This window comes from Chrysochloris asiatica, unplaced genomic scaffold (assembly GCF_000296735.1).
Source record: "Chrysochloris asiatica unplaced genomic scaffold, ChrAsi1.0 scaffold00132, whole genome shotgun sequence".
NCBI lineage: Eukaryota > Metazoa > Chordata > Mammalia > Afrosoricida > Chrysochloridae > Chrysochloris > Chrysochloris asiatica.
In genome coordinates, this window is record NW_006408650.1 from 6,969,617 (window position 1) to 6,984,554 (window position 14,938).

General features: G+C 52.5%; 1 protein-coding gene across 1 annotated transcript in view; it reads right to left on the reverse strand.

Moving 5' to 3' along the window:
• Positions 1-395: 395 nt before the first annotated feature.
• The window catches only part of SAP30BP (SAP30 binding protein), a 42,832-nt gene continuing 28,289 nt past the window's right edge, over positions 396-14,938 (reverse strand). Inside the window, exons 4-11 of the mRNA XM_006869575.1 lie at positions 10,136-10,178; positions 5,997-6,085; positions 3,798-3,889; positions 3,027-3,087; positions 2,666-2,717; positions 1,921-1,979; positions 701-785; positions 396-577 (exon numbers count right to left, since the gene is read on the reverse strand). Of these exons, the coding sequence (XP_006869637.1) occupies positions 396-577; positions 701-785; positions 1,921-1,979; positions 2,666-2,717; positions 3,027-3,087; positions 3,798-3,889; positions 5,997-6,085; positions 10,136-10,178 (663 nt within the window). The remainder of the gene's footprint in view (positions 578-700; positions 786-1,920; positions 1,980-2,665; positions 2,718-3,026; positions 3,088-3,797; positions 3,890-5,996; positions 6,086-10,135; positions 10,179-14,938) is intronic.

Here is a 14,938-nt window from a genome sequence, read left to right on the forward strand (position 1 = left end):
AGTGACTAGGGTGATTTTGTGGGCTATCCCTCTGAGCAGCACCACAGGCGTTGGTCACTCCATTCCCACCCTGAGAGAATATCCCACCCAGGAAGCTGAGAAGCATCTGAACTTTCTCTTCTGTCTCAAGACAGAGGGTCAAGGAGCCAGTAGAGCGGAGATGCTGAGTGCCAAGAGGACAGCACATTTAATAGGGTGTGAGTCCCACGTGGCGTGCACACGTCCACAGACCCTACTCCTTGGTGGCAATGTCCTTCCAGTGGAAGCGCCAACCAGAAGTCGTAGGTGGGGTGGGCGGCAGGGAGTAGGTCCCAATTCTGGAACACAGAGCTGCACCCCACAGTGGGCAGCAGTCTTGTTGGGTCCTGGAGCAGCTCCGCTCCTTGGACCTGCGGTCACTGCTTGGCCTTCTTCACGATGGTGCCCACTGCTGAGATGACTGTGGTCTTGGAGCCACTGGCGCTGGTGGTCACGGTGACGACAGCAGGGAGGGTGGCAGTGGTGGTGAGGATGGTGGGCTGGGCAATGGTCGTCACAGGGATGGCCGAGTCCCACTTGCTCTTCCTCTTCTGGGCGTCTGGAGGTAATGTGGCAGGAGAGAAGTCAGGCTCAGCACGGGGCCAGGCTGCGAGCAGATGGGGTAGAGCCTCCATGGGCAGGAGCGGAGGCAGTAAGGCACTGGGCTTGGGCACACCTTTACCTGCGACAGCTGTGCTGCTGCTGGTGGTGGTGGTGGCGGTAGCGTTGGTGGTGGTACCTTTCTTGGTGCCCGTCACAAACTCAATCTGGAAGGTGGGGACAAGAGTGAGACCTGCGCAGAACCCCGGCTCCACACCTGTGCCGCCTGTCTACTCCTGGGGACAGGAGTGTGGCACCATTCAAAGGAAGCACAGAGAACAACTCTGCCGGGACTGTTTGTGGGGAGGGAGAGGTGGCTAAGAAGGGCCGGAAGGGGCTTTGTAACTACTCTTACAAGAGCTTCCCAAACAGAGATGGGACCCCTCCCGGCCTCACCATGTTCTGCACACACGCCCCACCTCACATGCCCAACACCTTTTGGCCAGGCCCCTCCTTCTCACACCCAGGAGGAGGCGGTGCCCGCCCGCACAGGGGAAGGACAGCTCCGGTCCCCAGGCGCTGCAGACACGTCCCTGCAATAAGCCTGGGGTGTGGAATGGGAAGGGAGAGAGAGAAGGGAGATTCAATGGAGAGTTCAGGAGGAGAGAGCAGATCACACCATAGCACACTCCACACTGGCAGCCAGCATCTCCAAGGGTCCCCAGCAAGCCTGACCACCCAGCCCCTCTGGCCTGGGGCTGAGGGCAGCATCCAGGAGATCACATTAACTGCTCCCAGGTTAGACCAAACACCAAGGAGGAAGGAGCTGGTGGTCCGAGGGCCTGTCACACTTTCTGGGACACTAGTGGTCAGGGAGTGCCCAGCGGATGATTCTTGGCCTCACAGCCAGGTTCATGTCCCTGAAGGACCAGACCTCACTGCTTGGGTCCTACAGTGAAGGGTCGCCTGACCATAAGACGCAGGGTACAAGGGAGCACTGAGGCAGGAGCTGCTGGGACCACACAGTCCAGATAAACCGAGTCCAGTGACTGCAAGGAAATGGTCAGGGTGGCTCTGAGGACATGAGGGGACAAAGCAGCAGGACCTTGCGGTCGTTAAGTGTGGAGGAGGGGAGGAAGGGCACAGTGCACTGGACCACGACACCAAGAAGGCCCACAGAGGCTCAGGGAAACATCTTGAGGTTGATGTAGGAGGAAGCTGGGCTTCGGCAAGGCCTATGCATCCAGGAGGCACCTCCTCGGGTTGAGGGTGGGCAGAGCGCTCAGGAACCCTCTGGACTTGGTCAGCAGGACCACGGGCTGCAGAGCCTGCCCTTTCCACCCAGCTAACTGGCCCACTCACTTTTGTTCTCTCCTTCTTGGCCTTTTCTAGTTTGTCCATTTCAATCTTCTGGGCTTTGGCTGAAACAAGACAAGCTGTTAGAGGAGCAAGCCCAGTGGCCTGCCCCAGCCCTTGGTTCCTGATGGACTAAAGTAGCCTCCAGGCCACACAGCAATGGGGTGCTACAAGGGGACAGAATTTGGGGTGGGCTCTGGGCTAGTGCAGAGCAGGGGCTTCAACTCAAAGGCCTGGGGCTGGGGGCTACGCATCCCTATCTGGAGGGATGAGCTGCTGGGGGGCTCCTGCCGAGTGCTACAACATGGAACGCAGCCCAGTATGACCGGTTTTCCCACTGACCAAAAGACGTGGGAATGATAGGTTCTTGTGCTAAAATGCTGGGAAATGGTTGAAATTGAAACAAGACAAAACTTGTGTGGGTCAAACACAATACATCCACAGGCCAGATCTGGGCCACAGGCTACTGGTTTGAGACCTGCCTATAGTCCAAGGACTTGAATCCTTCGGAACGACACCCTGGCCTCCCAAAGGGGCCCCTGCACAGCGTCTTCAGCGAGGCTTTCTCACCCCGCCTGCTAAAGGCTGCTCCTAGAAACATTGTTACACTCCTCCCAGGGAACTGCTCGTTCAATCACCTGCCCTGCCTGCTGCATTCTAAATCAGGAGTGGGGTCTCGTTCTAGGCTTTACAGCCAGACATTCAGGGGACCTTGGAGTAGCTGTGAGATGGAAGGAAGAAAGGTGACTACCTAATGCCTCGTAGTAAGAGTCCTCAGACCAGCCATGGGGGTCAAACATATCCTGAAAAAGCAAAGGTAAAAACTACAGTCAGGAGGGACCACCAGAAGACAACCGACGTAGGAACCCATGTCTTCTTCGCTGAGTCCCAGCAGTTCTATCCACTTAAGGCACAAGGATCAACCGTCACCCCTGGCCTCCAGCCCAGATTGCTCTCCAGTAACACCTGGGGCTAATCAATCAGGGTCTGGGAACCAGGTCTGAGGCAGGAATCTCTTTCTGGACTATTCTAGAATAAGAGGATGGGCCATGTGCTCTCCAGGCAGCCATGTGACGGCATAGCCCCAGCCCAGCCTCTTGTGCAGAACAAACCTTGGGGTAGTTGGTGCCGAGCTCGTCAATCGCACAAAACTGGATGAGCTTCTCGTAGATGCTGAAAGGAGAACGCACATGGCACTGAACAGATGCTATTCCCACGTCCTGCGTGAGACCAAGTTTCCGCACATTACCAGAACCTTTCCACTCCCACTCAGAGACAAACCTTTAAACCCAATCTTCCTGGTGGGAGTGAAATCCCTGGCTGACAGAGGCTCTTGAGAACCCTTACACCCTGCAGTGAGATGCAGCTATAGCTAGGGGCCTGGGCAAGGACAGTGTCAAGTTGATGGGCTGAGTTTTGTGTTTTATCTGGATGCCTCTGTCGTTTTGTCTGTAGCTGGGCCAGGGTCCATCAGGCTCATTCCCGGGGGTTTCGCTCACACAAGCCCTGGACAGAGTAAGACCCAGAACAGCTCTAAACTCTCATGTGCATCACGTCAAAGCCCCAGTGACTGCCTGGTCCAGCCCCTCCTACCACACAGAGGAAACTAAGGCTTTGAGAGGGCGTGGAAACCCAGCTGGGCCTCCACCATACCCCAGGGAGGTACAGGCTTCTTGTAGCCACTCTATAGCCTGGCCCTCCGGGTGTGGTCAGGACACCATGGATGTCACTGGCTGTGCCTCCTATGGGCTCAGTGTACCCACAGGTCCCTTTGGTCTCAGGAAGGATCTTAACTGGGCTTCTCCCCCACCTCTGTAGGGTACCCTGATCTCCAGTCCAACATCAATGATTCAACTGGCCCTACAGGCCCACAGGAAATGCACCTGGGGTTCCGAAATTCCTTCTTCCTTTGGATGATGTAGTTCATGTCCATTCCCTCTTTGATCTTTCGCTCGTACAGTTTCTGGATCTTATCCTGCAGAAGAGGAGCAGAGGGCGCTTAAAACAGAATCCCACAAGGCCATGCAGGGCCTGCACCAGCCACTGCCCGCTCCCCGAAAGCCTCTGGCCAGCGCTGCCAAAGTCAGTTGGACCGATAGCAGCCCACTGCCTGTGATTTCTCCTGGTTCCCTTCTGCTGGCCAGTACGGTGAGGGGTGGAGGAACAACACGACGAACAGAAGCCAGTGTTGTCAACCTCTGCGTATCAGGCATGTAGGAAGGGTGAGTGCTTGGTTACATACACATTTGCCACACATACAACAAGACACCAAACATCCCAAAGTGGTGAATCTGCTCCGGCTTCACCTGAAGGGGAGTTTAGGGCATGGAGCTGGTCTGCAGGGATCGCATGGCGGTTGGCAATTTTCACACCATGCTACATTTTCAGAGATGGGGAGGAAGTTGGGCTTTTGGAGGAAGGCAGGTGGACAGAACTTGGTCTCACAGAACTCCTAGAAAGCGTAGGGGCGGCTCAGAGATGCCAGTCCTTAACTGCCACCAGAGCCCTAGGGCTCAAGCTGTGATAGGACCCTGGACAGGAAACTGGAGAACCACCTGCAGGCAGCCTGTGCCACAGGTGTGCCTGAAGCTCCTGGAGACAATGTCCTGGGCAGATGGGATCAGTGCTGCCCAGTGTAAGCAGAGACTCGTGTGCCCAAGAGGGGCCCTGGGCAGAGCCACGTGAAGAGGAGCAGGCTTTCCCAGGAGGGCTAATCCTGTCCCAGCTCAGCCTCCCCCTAGTCTCCCAAAGGAAAAGGCTGAGCACGTTTCACCTGCAAGAGGAGGTGGGCAGGGCTGGTGATCTCGTCAGGAGACACTCTCCACTCCCCCGGCCAGGCCTGGCTCTTTCTGGTGGCGTGGCAGCATGGATTATAGTGGTTTGTAACATGTTTACCAGAAACGAGGAGCCAAGAGTGACAAACCTCACCTCCTCCCTGGACTTACTAACGGCATGAGTTGAGCCCAGATTTGAGAAGAGACGACCTGCCTATACCCGAGGGCCACCAGCTTATTACCCTAGCACCGCAAGGGAAGGGAGATGCCTGCTCAGCATCGTGCTTCTGTCCTCAGGTGCGTCTAAAGAGGAGAAAGCATGTTCTCACAGTGGAGTGCTGCACCGACTACTCTCTGCTTCCCAGATGGCTGGGCCCTCTCTGTACATGATGCAGCACGTCGCCTGGCATGGGGTGATGCCATCCTGGGGGGAGGCAGGGGGCTGACGACTCAGCACAGGGAGGAGCCATCCGGTGTGCTGTGCCTCACCCTCAGCCCCAGGACCCATTAGTCACCCAGCTGCTGGGTCAGCCACGGGCAAAAGTGTGGCCAACGGCACTCAGGAGACACCTGGAGTTAGAGGTGGTCACTGCTGCTGGCTGTTAGTCACAAGAGGCCACAGAGGGACCAGGCGCCACTGATCACAGAGTATGACGAGGAGGCAGAAATCCCAGCTGTCCCATGGGATTAAATGGACTACATGAGTTTACTCTTTGGGATTTCCAAACCTCAGGACCAGTTTGTATGAGGTTTTGTCAGTCAGGAAGCTACGTATACTGGCACTGCAGGGCTGTGAGGAGAATTCCATGCACACGAATTCTTGTGTTTGCACATTTCTAGAATCTGTTTAAGGAGCCTTGGTGGCATGGTGGGTTAAGTACTGGGCCACTAACCACAAAGGGTGGTTTAAACACCAGCTGTACCTCAGGAGAAAGATGAGGCTGTCTGCTCCCATAAGGTCCAGTCTCAGAAACCCTGTGGGGCAGGCAGAGTAGGTGGGTGTAAGCTAATTTACTTTAGATTCAGACGGTCCCCTTGTCTCTGAGCAAAGTTCTTTCTGCCAGGTTCCCACTGGCTCAGTTGGGATGCATAGAAAAGGTGGGTAACTTTTTTCTGTCTAGGCTGAGGTCAGGTCAGGAGCTCCTAGCAAGGGTGACAGGTGATGTGTGGATTCTGGAAGTCACTGCCGGTCCGTTCCCTCCAACTGGGAACTCAGTTCCTTTCCTTCCAGCCTCATGAAGACCACAACTGACACCTGGACAGGTCACCAAATCTAGACCAGCCATAGCAGCCAAGCCTTGTGTGTACCTGTAAGTGATTTGAACATCTGCCAGGGGGTTCTGGCGGGATCTTGATTTCATCAGGTGACATGTTCCGGACTCTTTCAGAAAATGAGGCTGTTGGAGAAAACAGAGACAAATTTTGTAGGTAAAGGGCTATCTATGATGGGCAAAGACACGGACAATCAAAAAGTGAGCATATAACATGCTTCCAGGGCCATGCTATGGTGACAGCTGAGATGGAAACAGCATGAGGCTGTGGCTTTTTGGAGCGGTGTCATCTGTGAGTTGGGATCAAGTGACCAGAGGAGCCAGTGTCGGGAAGAGACGCTTGGGTAGAAGGTACAGGGACCAAGAACACAGGCTACCAAGTCTCAGAGGGTCCCTTTCGAGAAATGCATGCCAGCCTTCTCATCCCAGACACACTTGCCTAAGCTCAAGGAGAAGAATCAGGGTTCTACAAGGTTCTGGGTCTCAGAGCTTCCAGAACCACGGCTAGTGCATAATTGCCCAAGTTAAAAATTAACTTAAGAGCCTTTAAAAAACAAACAAACACACCAATCAACCCTCTGTTGGGCTACCTCATTCTTGGGAACAAATGGCCTGTTTCTGATGTGAAGAATCCCAACCCCCAAGGGACAACTCCTGCAAAGCTTTGCCACCACCCACACACCCCAGCCTTTCTCCACTCCCTTCCCAGTAGCCTCTGGCCACGCTGGTGGCAGTAGAGTCGTGCTCTGGATCACTCAGACAATGTGCTGTTTGTTGTAATGTAAGATTCTGTTCCTGTTCTTTAGAACATTCTCATATAAAAAGAACCATACAGTGTGCAAACAGCTGGCAGAGCAGGGTGGGGTAGGATGAAGGGAAAGGATGAGCAAACAGTCACCAGTAGTGTCCAGCAAGGACCTACTGTGTGCCAGGGCCCTGGGCTTGGCTGGACTTGGCAAGCGTAGCCACTTCTCCTCTCCCTGAGCCGATCAGGTGCTTTGTTCAATCTGTGTCGCAGGTTTCAGTGTCCCCATGCAGGGACGAGGCCCCACCAGACTTCACCAACCCCAGCTGGTGCTGTCCAGGCCTGCATGCTTGGCAGATACAGGCTGGCCACCAGAGCAGTCTTATCAGCACAGCACTGGACAGCCATTTCAGGTGAGGGCAAGACGGAGATGGGATGACAAGCAGACTAGCGGTCTTGCCAATCCTGACATCCCCGCCGCATGGGGCTGCGTGTGTCTCCCATCAGGCACCTTCCTGTAACTCCTGGAGAAAAGGCAACTTCCAAGTCTGGCTGGAGTTCAAGTGCAGTCCTGATTTCCTCCTTTCTCGGCCCTCAGATAGCCAGAAATGCTCAGGCCAGGCCAGTCCCTCGGAGTCCATGAGCAGCAGTCACAAAGTGCTAGGCACACATACGGAGGTAGCTCTTTGCGGGGCTGAGAGTGGCTGCGAACCTGATGCGTGTGTTGGAGGGACGCAGAGTGGCTTTTGGCATTTGTCAAGAGGGCTTCTGTGAAAAACAGGGTGTGGCCCTACTGCCATAGTAACCCAACCACATTCTGGGGTTTAAATTGTACAGTGTGACAAGGTGGGTAACGCCCCTGAGCTCCCGACTGGAAACAAAAGCACCTCCATGAAGTAACTAGGAAAAGAAGGGCACATTCAGAAAAACTCAACGCGAGTTTACCCCACAGGAAAATTCAAGAGTGATTTTTTCAGCAATTCTTTACCAAATCCCCAATGCATCTAACAGAGGAGACATCCCACCCACAAAGCCTCAAATCATTTTCCCAGGAAATACATTCCCAGGCCCTAGGAGGCAGTGGTGGTGTCTGGCTGCTTCCTGGGTCTGCCTCAAGTGTTCTAGAAGGGCAGAGCATTCAGGATGTGAGGAGTCTATTGTCAGTGTGCTCCATCCTGTGCACACCTGGGCCAGAAAACACCCAGGGCCTCCACAGCTGTGCTTCTGTGGTATTTGTGAGTGAGTATGACTGGAGCCCACAGGGTGCCTGGAGACGGCTGTCCAGCAACATGCTCTCGAACGCCAGCGGGGCATGGTGGGGCAGGACAGGGCGTCCGTCCACTATGCCCAGTAACTCACAGGCTGGCCTCTCCTGAGACCTGACACCCATGGATGACATCATCACCGGAAGCCACTCTGTCAGCTAAACACATTACCTCCTAATGAGAAGAAGGGAGTGTCCGAGGTGAGGACTTTAAAATTCACTGGTGTCTTTGGTGGGTGGTGGTGTTGAGTGTTGCCGAGTCAATTCTGACTCTTGTGACCCTGTATAGAGTTTCCGAGAAGCAGCTGGTGAGCTCGAACCGCTGACTTTGCACATAAACCTACGGCACCACATCATGGTGCTGTGGATATATATTAAGTGTGGTGTTCCCTACAACAGAATGATCACTTCAGAATGAAAAGCAGCCATGGATCCACTCAACATGGGTGAACCTCGAAAGCACCATGTCAAGCGAAGAAGCAGACACAAAAGGCTGTATGATTCCATGTGGATCCCTCATGGTTTTCACTTGAGGCCACCTGGCTCCCCAGGGGACGCAGGGCAATGTCCGCAGACATTTTCATTTCACCACTGGGAAAGGGAGTTCTACTGGCTAAAGGGTAGAGCCCAAGGATACTGCTAAGCTTCCTACAACACACAGAACAGACTCACCACAAAGGATTATCCATTAACCCAGATTATCAACAGTGCTGAGGGTGGGAAACCATGACTGGAGGAAATTCTCAAACAAGAGAAGACTGTAATAAGGCCAGCCAATCACTATTTACCTGAGACTGGAAGAGGAAACTGTCTGCAAGGGGGGTGGTGGAACTCCGGGGGACACCATAGAGTGAAGGATCACAACAGTGGTGGGGGCCAACACGATTCTATGTTCCTATCAAAACACACCAAATGGCGCTACTGATTCGTAAATTACAGTTCTGAGGTCATTAAAGAAAAGGGGCAGGAGGAGAGAAAGTGACAGCGGCCATGGGAGAAGTCAGTGGCTGGGCAGCTGATGCCCACACACATTCCACTCCCTTCATACAGTGACTTGGGAGTAAATAGCTGGGGCTGAGGGGAGAGGCTGAGGCCCAAGTGCCCATATAACCTATGGCTCAGGCGCTGGGAGAGACCCCAGGCTCCCCTGTGGGATCTGTCTCCACTGCCCATTAAGCCAACTGCCGCCCCCTAAAGTGCCATATTTGAGAACACAATCTAGGATGTGGGGAAATGCTGGTCTTTGAGGGACTGAAAGAAAACATTCACCAGGAAACCCACAGAGGAAGGCAGAATCATGCCATAGGTGTGTCTGAGCTCCCGAGAATGATCCGTTCCTACAGTCCCTCTCCTTAACAGAAAAATCTAATGGACAATTTCCAGCTCCTTGAGTTAAGGACAAACAGAATGGACTCCTGTTCCGGCAAAAGAACCCTATTTAGGAGGATAGGTTGACAGGAGGCAGCTGGCAGGTGTCATGGCCCCGAAAGCAGAAGCTTCACAGCAAAGGCTATGCAGGCCTCTGTTCAAAGTAGAGCAGGAGTTGTGCTTTGTGAAGCCTCATGGGACAGGGCCACAGGAGGGTCCACCCCCGGTTAGGTTTGGACTCAGGTCTGCCAGGAACTTCCCCTGGGATGGGAGCCAGGGGAGCCGAGACAAAGTCCATGGCCCAAAGTAAGGGAGCCGAGGGGCTTTCTAAGGGGATTAAGAGGCTGGGATGACATATTGCTATTTTCTAGAATATAACCTCACTTGCTCCTTCCAAGTCACAAAAGGTCTTAGACTCTGGGGCTGTGAGGCATGTTCCTGTCTGGGCACAGAATGCAGTGCCAGCAGAGGGCACGTGGTCACTGCTTGGGCATCATGAATATGCCAGTGGAGGGGGAGGACGGGGGTGAACACAGAGGACTGGGCCCCAGGCATAAGGGGGGTAAAAGCTCAGCTGAAGGGGGCTATGAATTCCCTCTCAACAACCCTGGCAACGGACCAAAGCTCAATGAAATGCACCATGAATCCGATGTAAAAGGAAGAATTGTTCTCTGGGCATCTTATCCAGACATTTTAGCAGATGCCAAGGGCCCTGAGAGGGAACACTCAAAAGGAAGCCATTGGGGCTCAGGGCCTGCAAGTGAGGAGTTGTGCCCCTGAGGTTCCCCTGGGGACTTACCCACTAATTCCTGGGGGTCTCGCTTTTCTACCTCAGCGTTATCCTGCAAAAGAGAAACAATAGCAGGAGGTGAGCCTAGGCCTGACACACGGCTACCTCCTCGGAGGGACTGTGAGTGTGACTGACGCGAGGAGGAGGTGAGGTAAAGGCACTGCAGGAGCAGAGATCTGCACTAGCGTTTCAGAGCCTTGGGGGCTAGGCCCTGCCCCTCTTCACCCATTACAGCAGCTCAAGACTCCAGATTTGCTTCTTACTGGCTCCTCATGGTCTCCAGTAGCAGCGGATACCTACAATGCTAAGGGGAACCAAGGCCAGCAAGCCCCTGCCTGGCCCATGGAGCACCACGGCCCATAAACTTTACAATGTCAGAATTAACAACCACAACACAAAAGATCAGCTGCTTGCACATGGTTTGAGCAAAAGGAGAGACGGTACCTAAGAATAAAGGGTAGCCAGCTTGGATGAGTGGCTGACACCAGGGCGGCCTGGCCCGCCCCTCACAGTTTTGAGAGCTCGCTCCGACCACACTATCACTTCTCCATGTGCTCGGACGGGCTCATAAGGAGCCTCACAGCCAAGGCTCCTCTCGACACTTCCGGGACATGCTCTGTGTTTCACTGCTGCTGAGCAAACCTTCACCTGGCAGAATAGGGACCAGGCTCTCAGCTGCTCAACAGGTGACCAACCGAAACGCAAAGGAGGAAAAAAGGCTGGGGTAGTTCAGTAACAACTCTGCAGCAAGACCTTCAAAGACAACAGCACTGGGCCCAGCATATCTCAAAAAGGGGGTGTGAGGCAGGCTGCCCGAGTCGTGGCTCCACACGGACACTGGACAGGCCACATGAGCTGCGTTCTTCTCCCTGTTCAACTTGGGAGTGGGGCATGTCCATGCCAGGCTGCTCAGCTACTGCTGCCAATCACCTGGGCGGAGGAGCCAGGGGCTTGGTTGGCCTCAAGGACTGCCACGTCTGACTCAGAGTGGGTCATACACCAGCTGCATCTCTGGGGGCTAACTGTAACCCCTGTGGCAGCGACTTTGAGGAAATCCATGTTACAAAGCACCCGTCAGTCACAGAACGGGGACTGTAACAACTCCTTTAACCGTCCCTCCTGGGGACAGTTTTCTGGGTGCTAGCCATGGGAAAGCACCATGGGGGACATTCTACTGCCAACTTTTCCTAAAGGTCCTCATGCCGATCCCCAAGCTCAGACCCTCACCGGCCCTCACGGATCACTGATAAACCTGAGGACAGAGGGGCAAGCTGTCCACGCTGGGACTCCAATGCTTCTACCCAGAGTCACAGTTTAGTCACCAAATAGTGTCTCTGCAAAGAGGAAGATGATGTTTACATCAGGGGTCTCCCAGTGAGGCTTCTTGTAGTTTGTGTGACCCTGGCACTTGGGGAGGGTAGGGGGTGCCTAGGTGGGGGCGAGGTGGACTCCTGCATTTCCTGGCTTAGCTGGATTGTATGTCAGGTCCAAGGAAGATAAGACAGGATTGGGCAAAAGCACAGATCCAAAATCCAAATCCCATTTCTATCGAGTGGATTCCCATGCACAGGGACATATAGTGCAGACAAGAAGTATCTGTCCCCTTCTTTTGTTGTTAGGTACCCGCTGATTCCTTATTCATGGTGCAACTTTCACATGCATGTGAGGCCACTGAAAATATCATGGCTTGCTCAGGTACAACTTAGTCCTTAAGATGGTATCTTTGCTCTTAAACACTTTATCTAAAGAGGTCCTGTGCAGCAGATTTGCCAAACGCTAAATGTTGCCTAGTATTTTCAGTCTCTTCCTATTGTTTAGTCCTGGTTGGAGCTATAGAATAAGCACTAGACTGCTAACAGCAAGATCAGCAGTTCAAATTCACAAGCTGCTCCTGGAAAACCTGTACAGGGTGGCTATGAGTTGGAATCGACTTGACGGCATTAACAGTAACAATTTTGGTTTTGGCTCCTTATTCCAAAATGAATCTCAGGACAGTTTGTTCAACATGCTCCCTAGTCTACTCTATTGCTTGTCTAGTCTCTAAGTACAAAAACAAGAACAAAGATGAGGAGTGTTGAGAAATACGGGCTTTCTCAGCCCTGACCCTGTTGTCACTGTTGTTCAGTGCCATTGATTCGGTTCTGACTCACAGCCACCCTGTATACGGTTTTTGAGGAGCAGATGGTGGGTTTGAACCACCGATCTTGCAGTTCAAACTGACTTTATAGTCCAGTGCTTATCCTACAGTGCCAACCTAGCACCATGGAAACTAGACAACTTTACTGGTGTAGTCAGCTCCGAGGCCTCCCAATTATCAGTGCCTCTGAGCCAAACATCAACCAATGGAACAAGGGATCTGCCTCTTGCAAGATTCTCGTGTTTTGAGAGAATTTTATACGCCAGGCCCTGGAATCTCTCGTTCAAGTCACAGGCTCCAAATGGACTTGGAAGGTTCTGGAAGATGAAACAAAAGAAACCTGTGCCTGCTGGTGGCCACGCCATGTCACGTTTTATAATCTCCTTCTGACCTCTGAGGTGAATAAGCTGGGCGGCAAGGCTACTGAGGTCTGTGTAAGGGTGTGTACGGATAGCTTACTCGTTCAGAAAGAAAACCACCCAAGGGCCTCTGAATCGTACAGTGTCCACTGAGCCAGAACAGCTTATCACCCCACCCTGCCCTGAGCAAGGCAGGGAGCCAAGGAATCGTCTGTATAGGGTTTCCAAGGAGCAGCTGGTGGGTTTGAACTGCTGACCTCGTGGTTACCCTACAGCGTCACTGCAGGAATCCAGGGTAGGGTAGGGTAGGACGGGGGACACGCTCCCACCGGCCGTGCCTCAGGTATCAGGAATCCTGTGTAAAAATGGACCTTGCACCCAAGCCAGCCATCTTGGAAGGCAGCCACGGTACGGGCACATTTGCTGGAACATTTAAAATGACAGAATTGAGGAAGTGGAAGAGAGATTCACATTATTAACAGCCAGTTGTCCCAGAAACCGGTTTTACAAAACATGCTATGGGGAGTGAGTCTCTCTAAGTTATTACTGAGTTAGGAAGGAGGGGGTTGGGAGGACAAGTGAAAAACAAGAAAGCCCGCTCTTCTTTCCATTCCCTAAAGCAGTGTTTCACAATTCCGAGGGGATAGGTCCTAACTTGTTAAACGCATCCCTTTGGCCCCAGGTGGGTAGTCTCAGGTGGTTAAAGTGATGAACTCAGCTTGGAGATTAAGGGCTCTGTTCACCAGACGGCTGTCTGTGTCAACCGGACGTCTGGAATCCACAGACCAGGGACATGAAACTGTGACCCCCTGAATATAACACCGTTCCGAGCGCAGACTGACGGAGTACCCCGCGCCCCATTTATCAGCAAGATGAAAACTTAAATGTCTCCTCCTCTAAAAAGGAAAACATTCCTGGCAAAAAAGACCAATGAGATATGTCCAGGCCCTAACTCTTGCTTAGGAGGCACTGACTTCTAAGGGTGATGATAGAACAATCTGGAAACGGAGAGTGGGGGTGGTGGCACATGGTAAACGTCACTAATGCCACTGAGTGGAAAGGCAAATCGAGAACACCAGGCATACAGACAAGTGATACTTAGGAATGGAGTAAAGCTGTGAGCTAATGCAATGGTTCCTAATACTGAACACACACGCTTTCTGTGATGCTCATCAGAACACGGCACAGATTCAACGGTCCATTGGCTCAGGATCATGATGCCATTAACACTGTGTAATTTTGAATTTGGATTAAGTTTTCCTCTTGTTACCCTGTAGCCAAGCCTCCAAAGGGGAAATCGGATGCAAGTGCTGGTGATGCATCAAAGGAAAGGAAAACGATTAGGGCTGAAAACAAAGAGGAAATAACAAGGTGATCGGAAAGAAGGGAAACGCCATCCGTCATTGGAAAAGTGTTAAGACCACATTGGCCAACGATCAGAAAAATCTTAAAGGAGACGGTGAGACTAAGGGAGCATGTGAAAGGCACTGGCCTGATGAAACTGCAATTACCACCACCAAGCAGGGCAGTGCTTTCATGATTGAAACAAAAGGAGACTATAGATGATTGATTAGATAATAAAAAGTAGTGTAATAAACCTATTAGCTTTACTTTGGTGTGAGAAAAGACTGGAAGCCTGAATCAGTGAATTAAAAGTTGTACATACATGTAATAAGTGAAGGGGATGAAGAATTTGCTGCAGGTAGGGATTAGTTCAACCATTTCAAAGTGATGGCAAACTTACTTAACTTTAAAGCCTCCAGTGTCAATGTGTTAGCAGCATCTGGGAACTGCAAGCTCAAGTCTTTGCTTGTGTCCTGCTCCATAAGGGATTCTTCCTCCTATTTGGAAGGCAAACGCAAAGGCTTGGCTGCATATGACATTGGAAGACTGGCTCTTGAACCATTTTATCCCTGCTACTAGATTTTATTGGTTGGGCGAGAAAATTCCTTTCAAGAGTCTCCTTGTGCTTGACAATGTCCACAGCTCTCCCTCCCGGTGTAAAGGTTGTATCTTCACCTCCCAACACCACATGCCTACTTCAGCTAACGGATTCTGGAGTCTCAGTCTCCCGTGAGGCCTCTTATTTATGGCGGACCTTCTCAAAGCAGCCAAGGTATCTAGGAGGAGGTGATGAGTTGACGGGCGCTCTGGAGGAAGTGCACATCTATGATGCATCAGAAGCACTGTGGATTCTTGGGATGGAGGGACACAAACTATGCAAGGAGTTTGAAACAAATGTGCCCCCAAGCCACACACGCTTTTCAGGGGCTCATAAGTGAAGGTGCCATCACCAGAGCCAGGTGTGGACAGTGG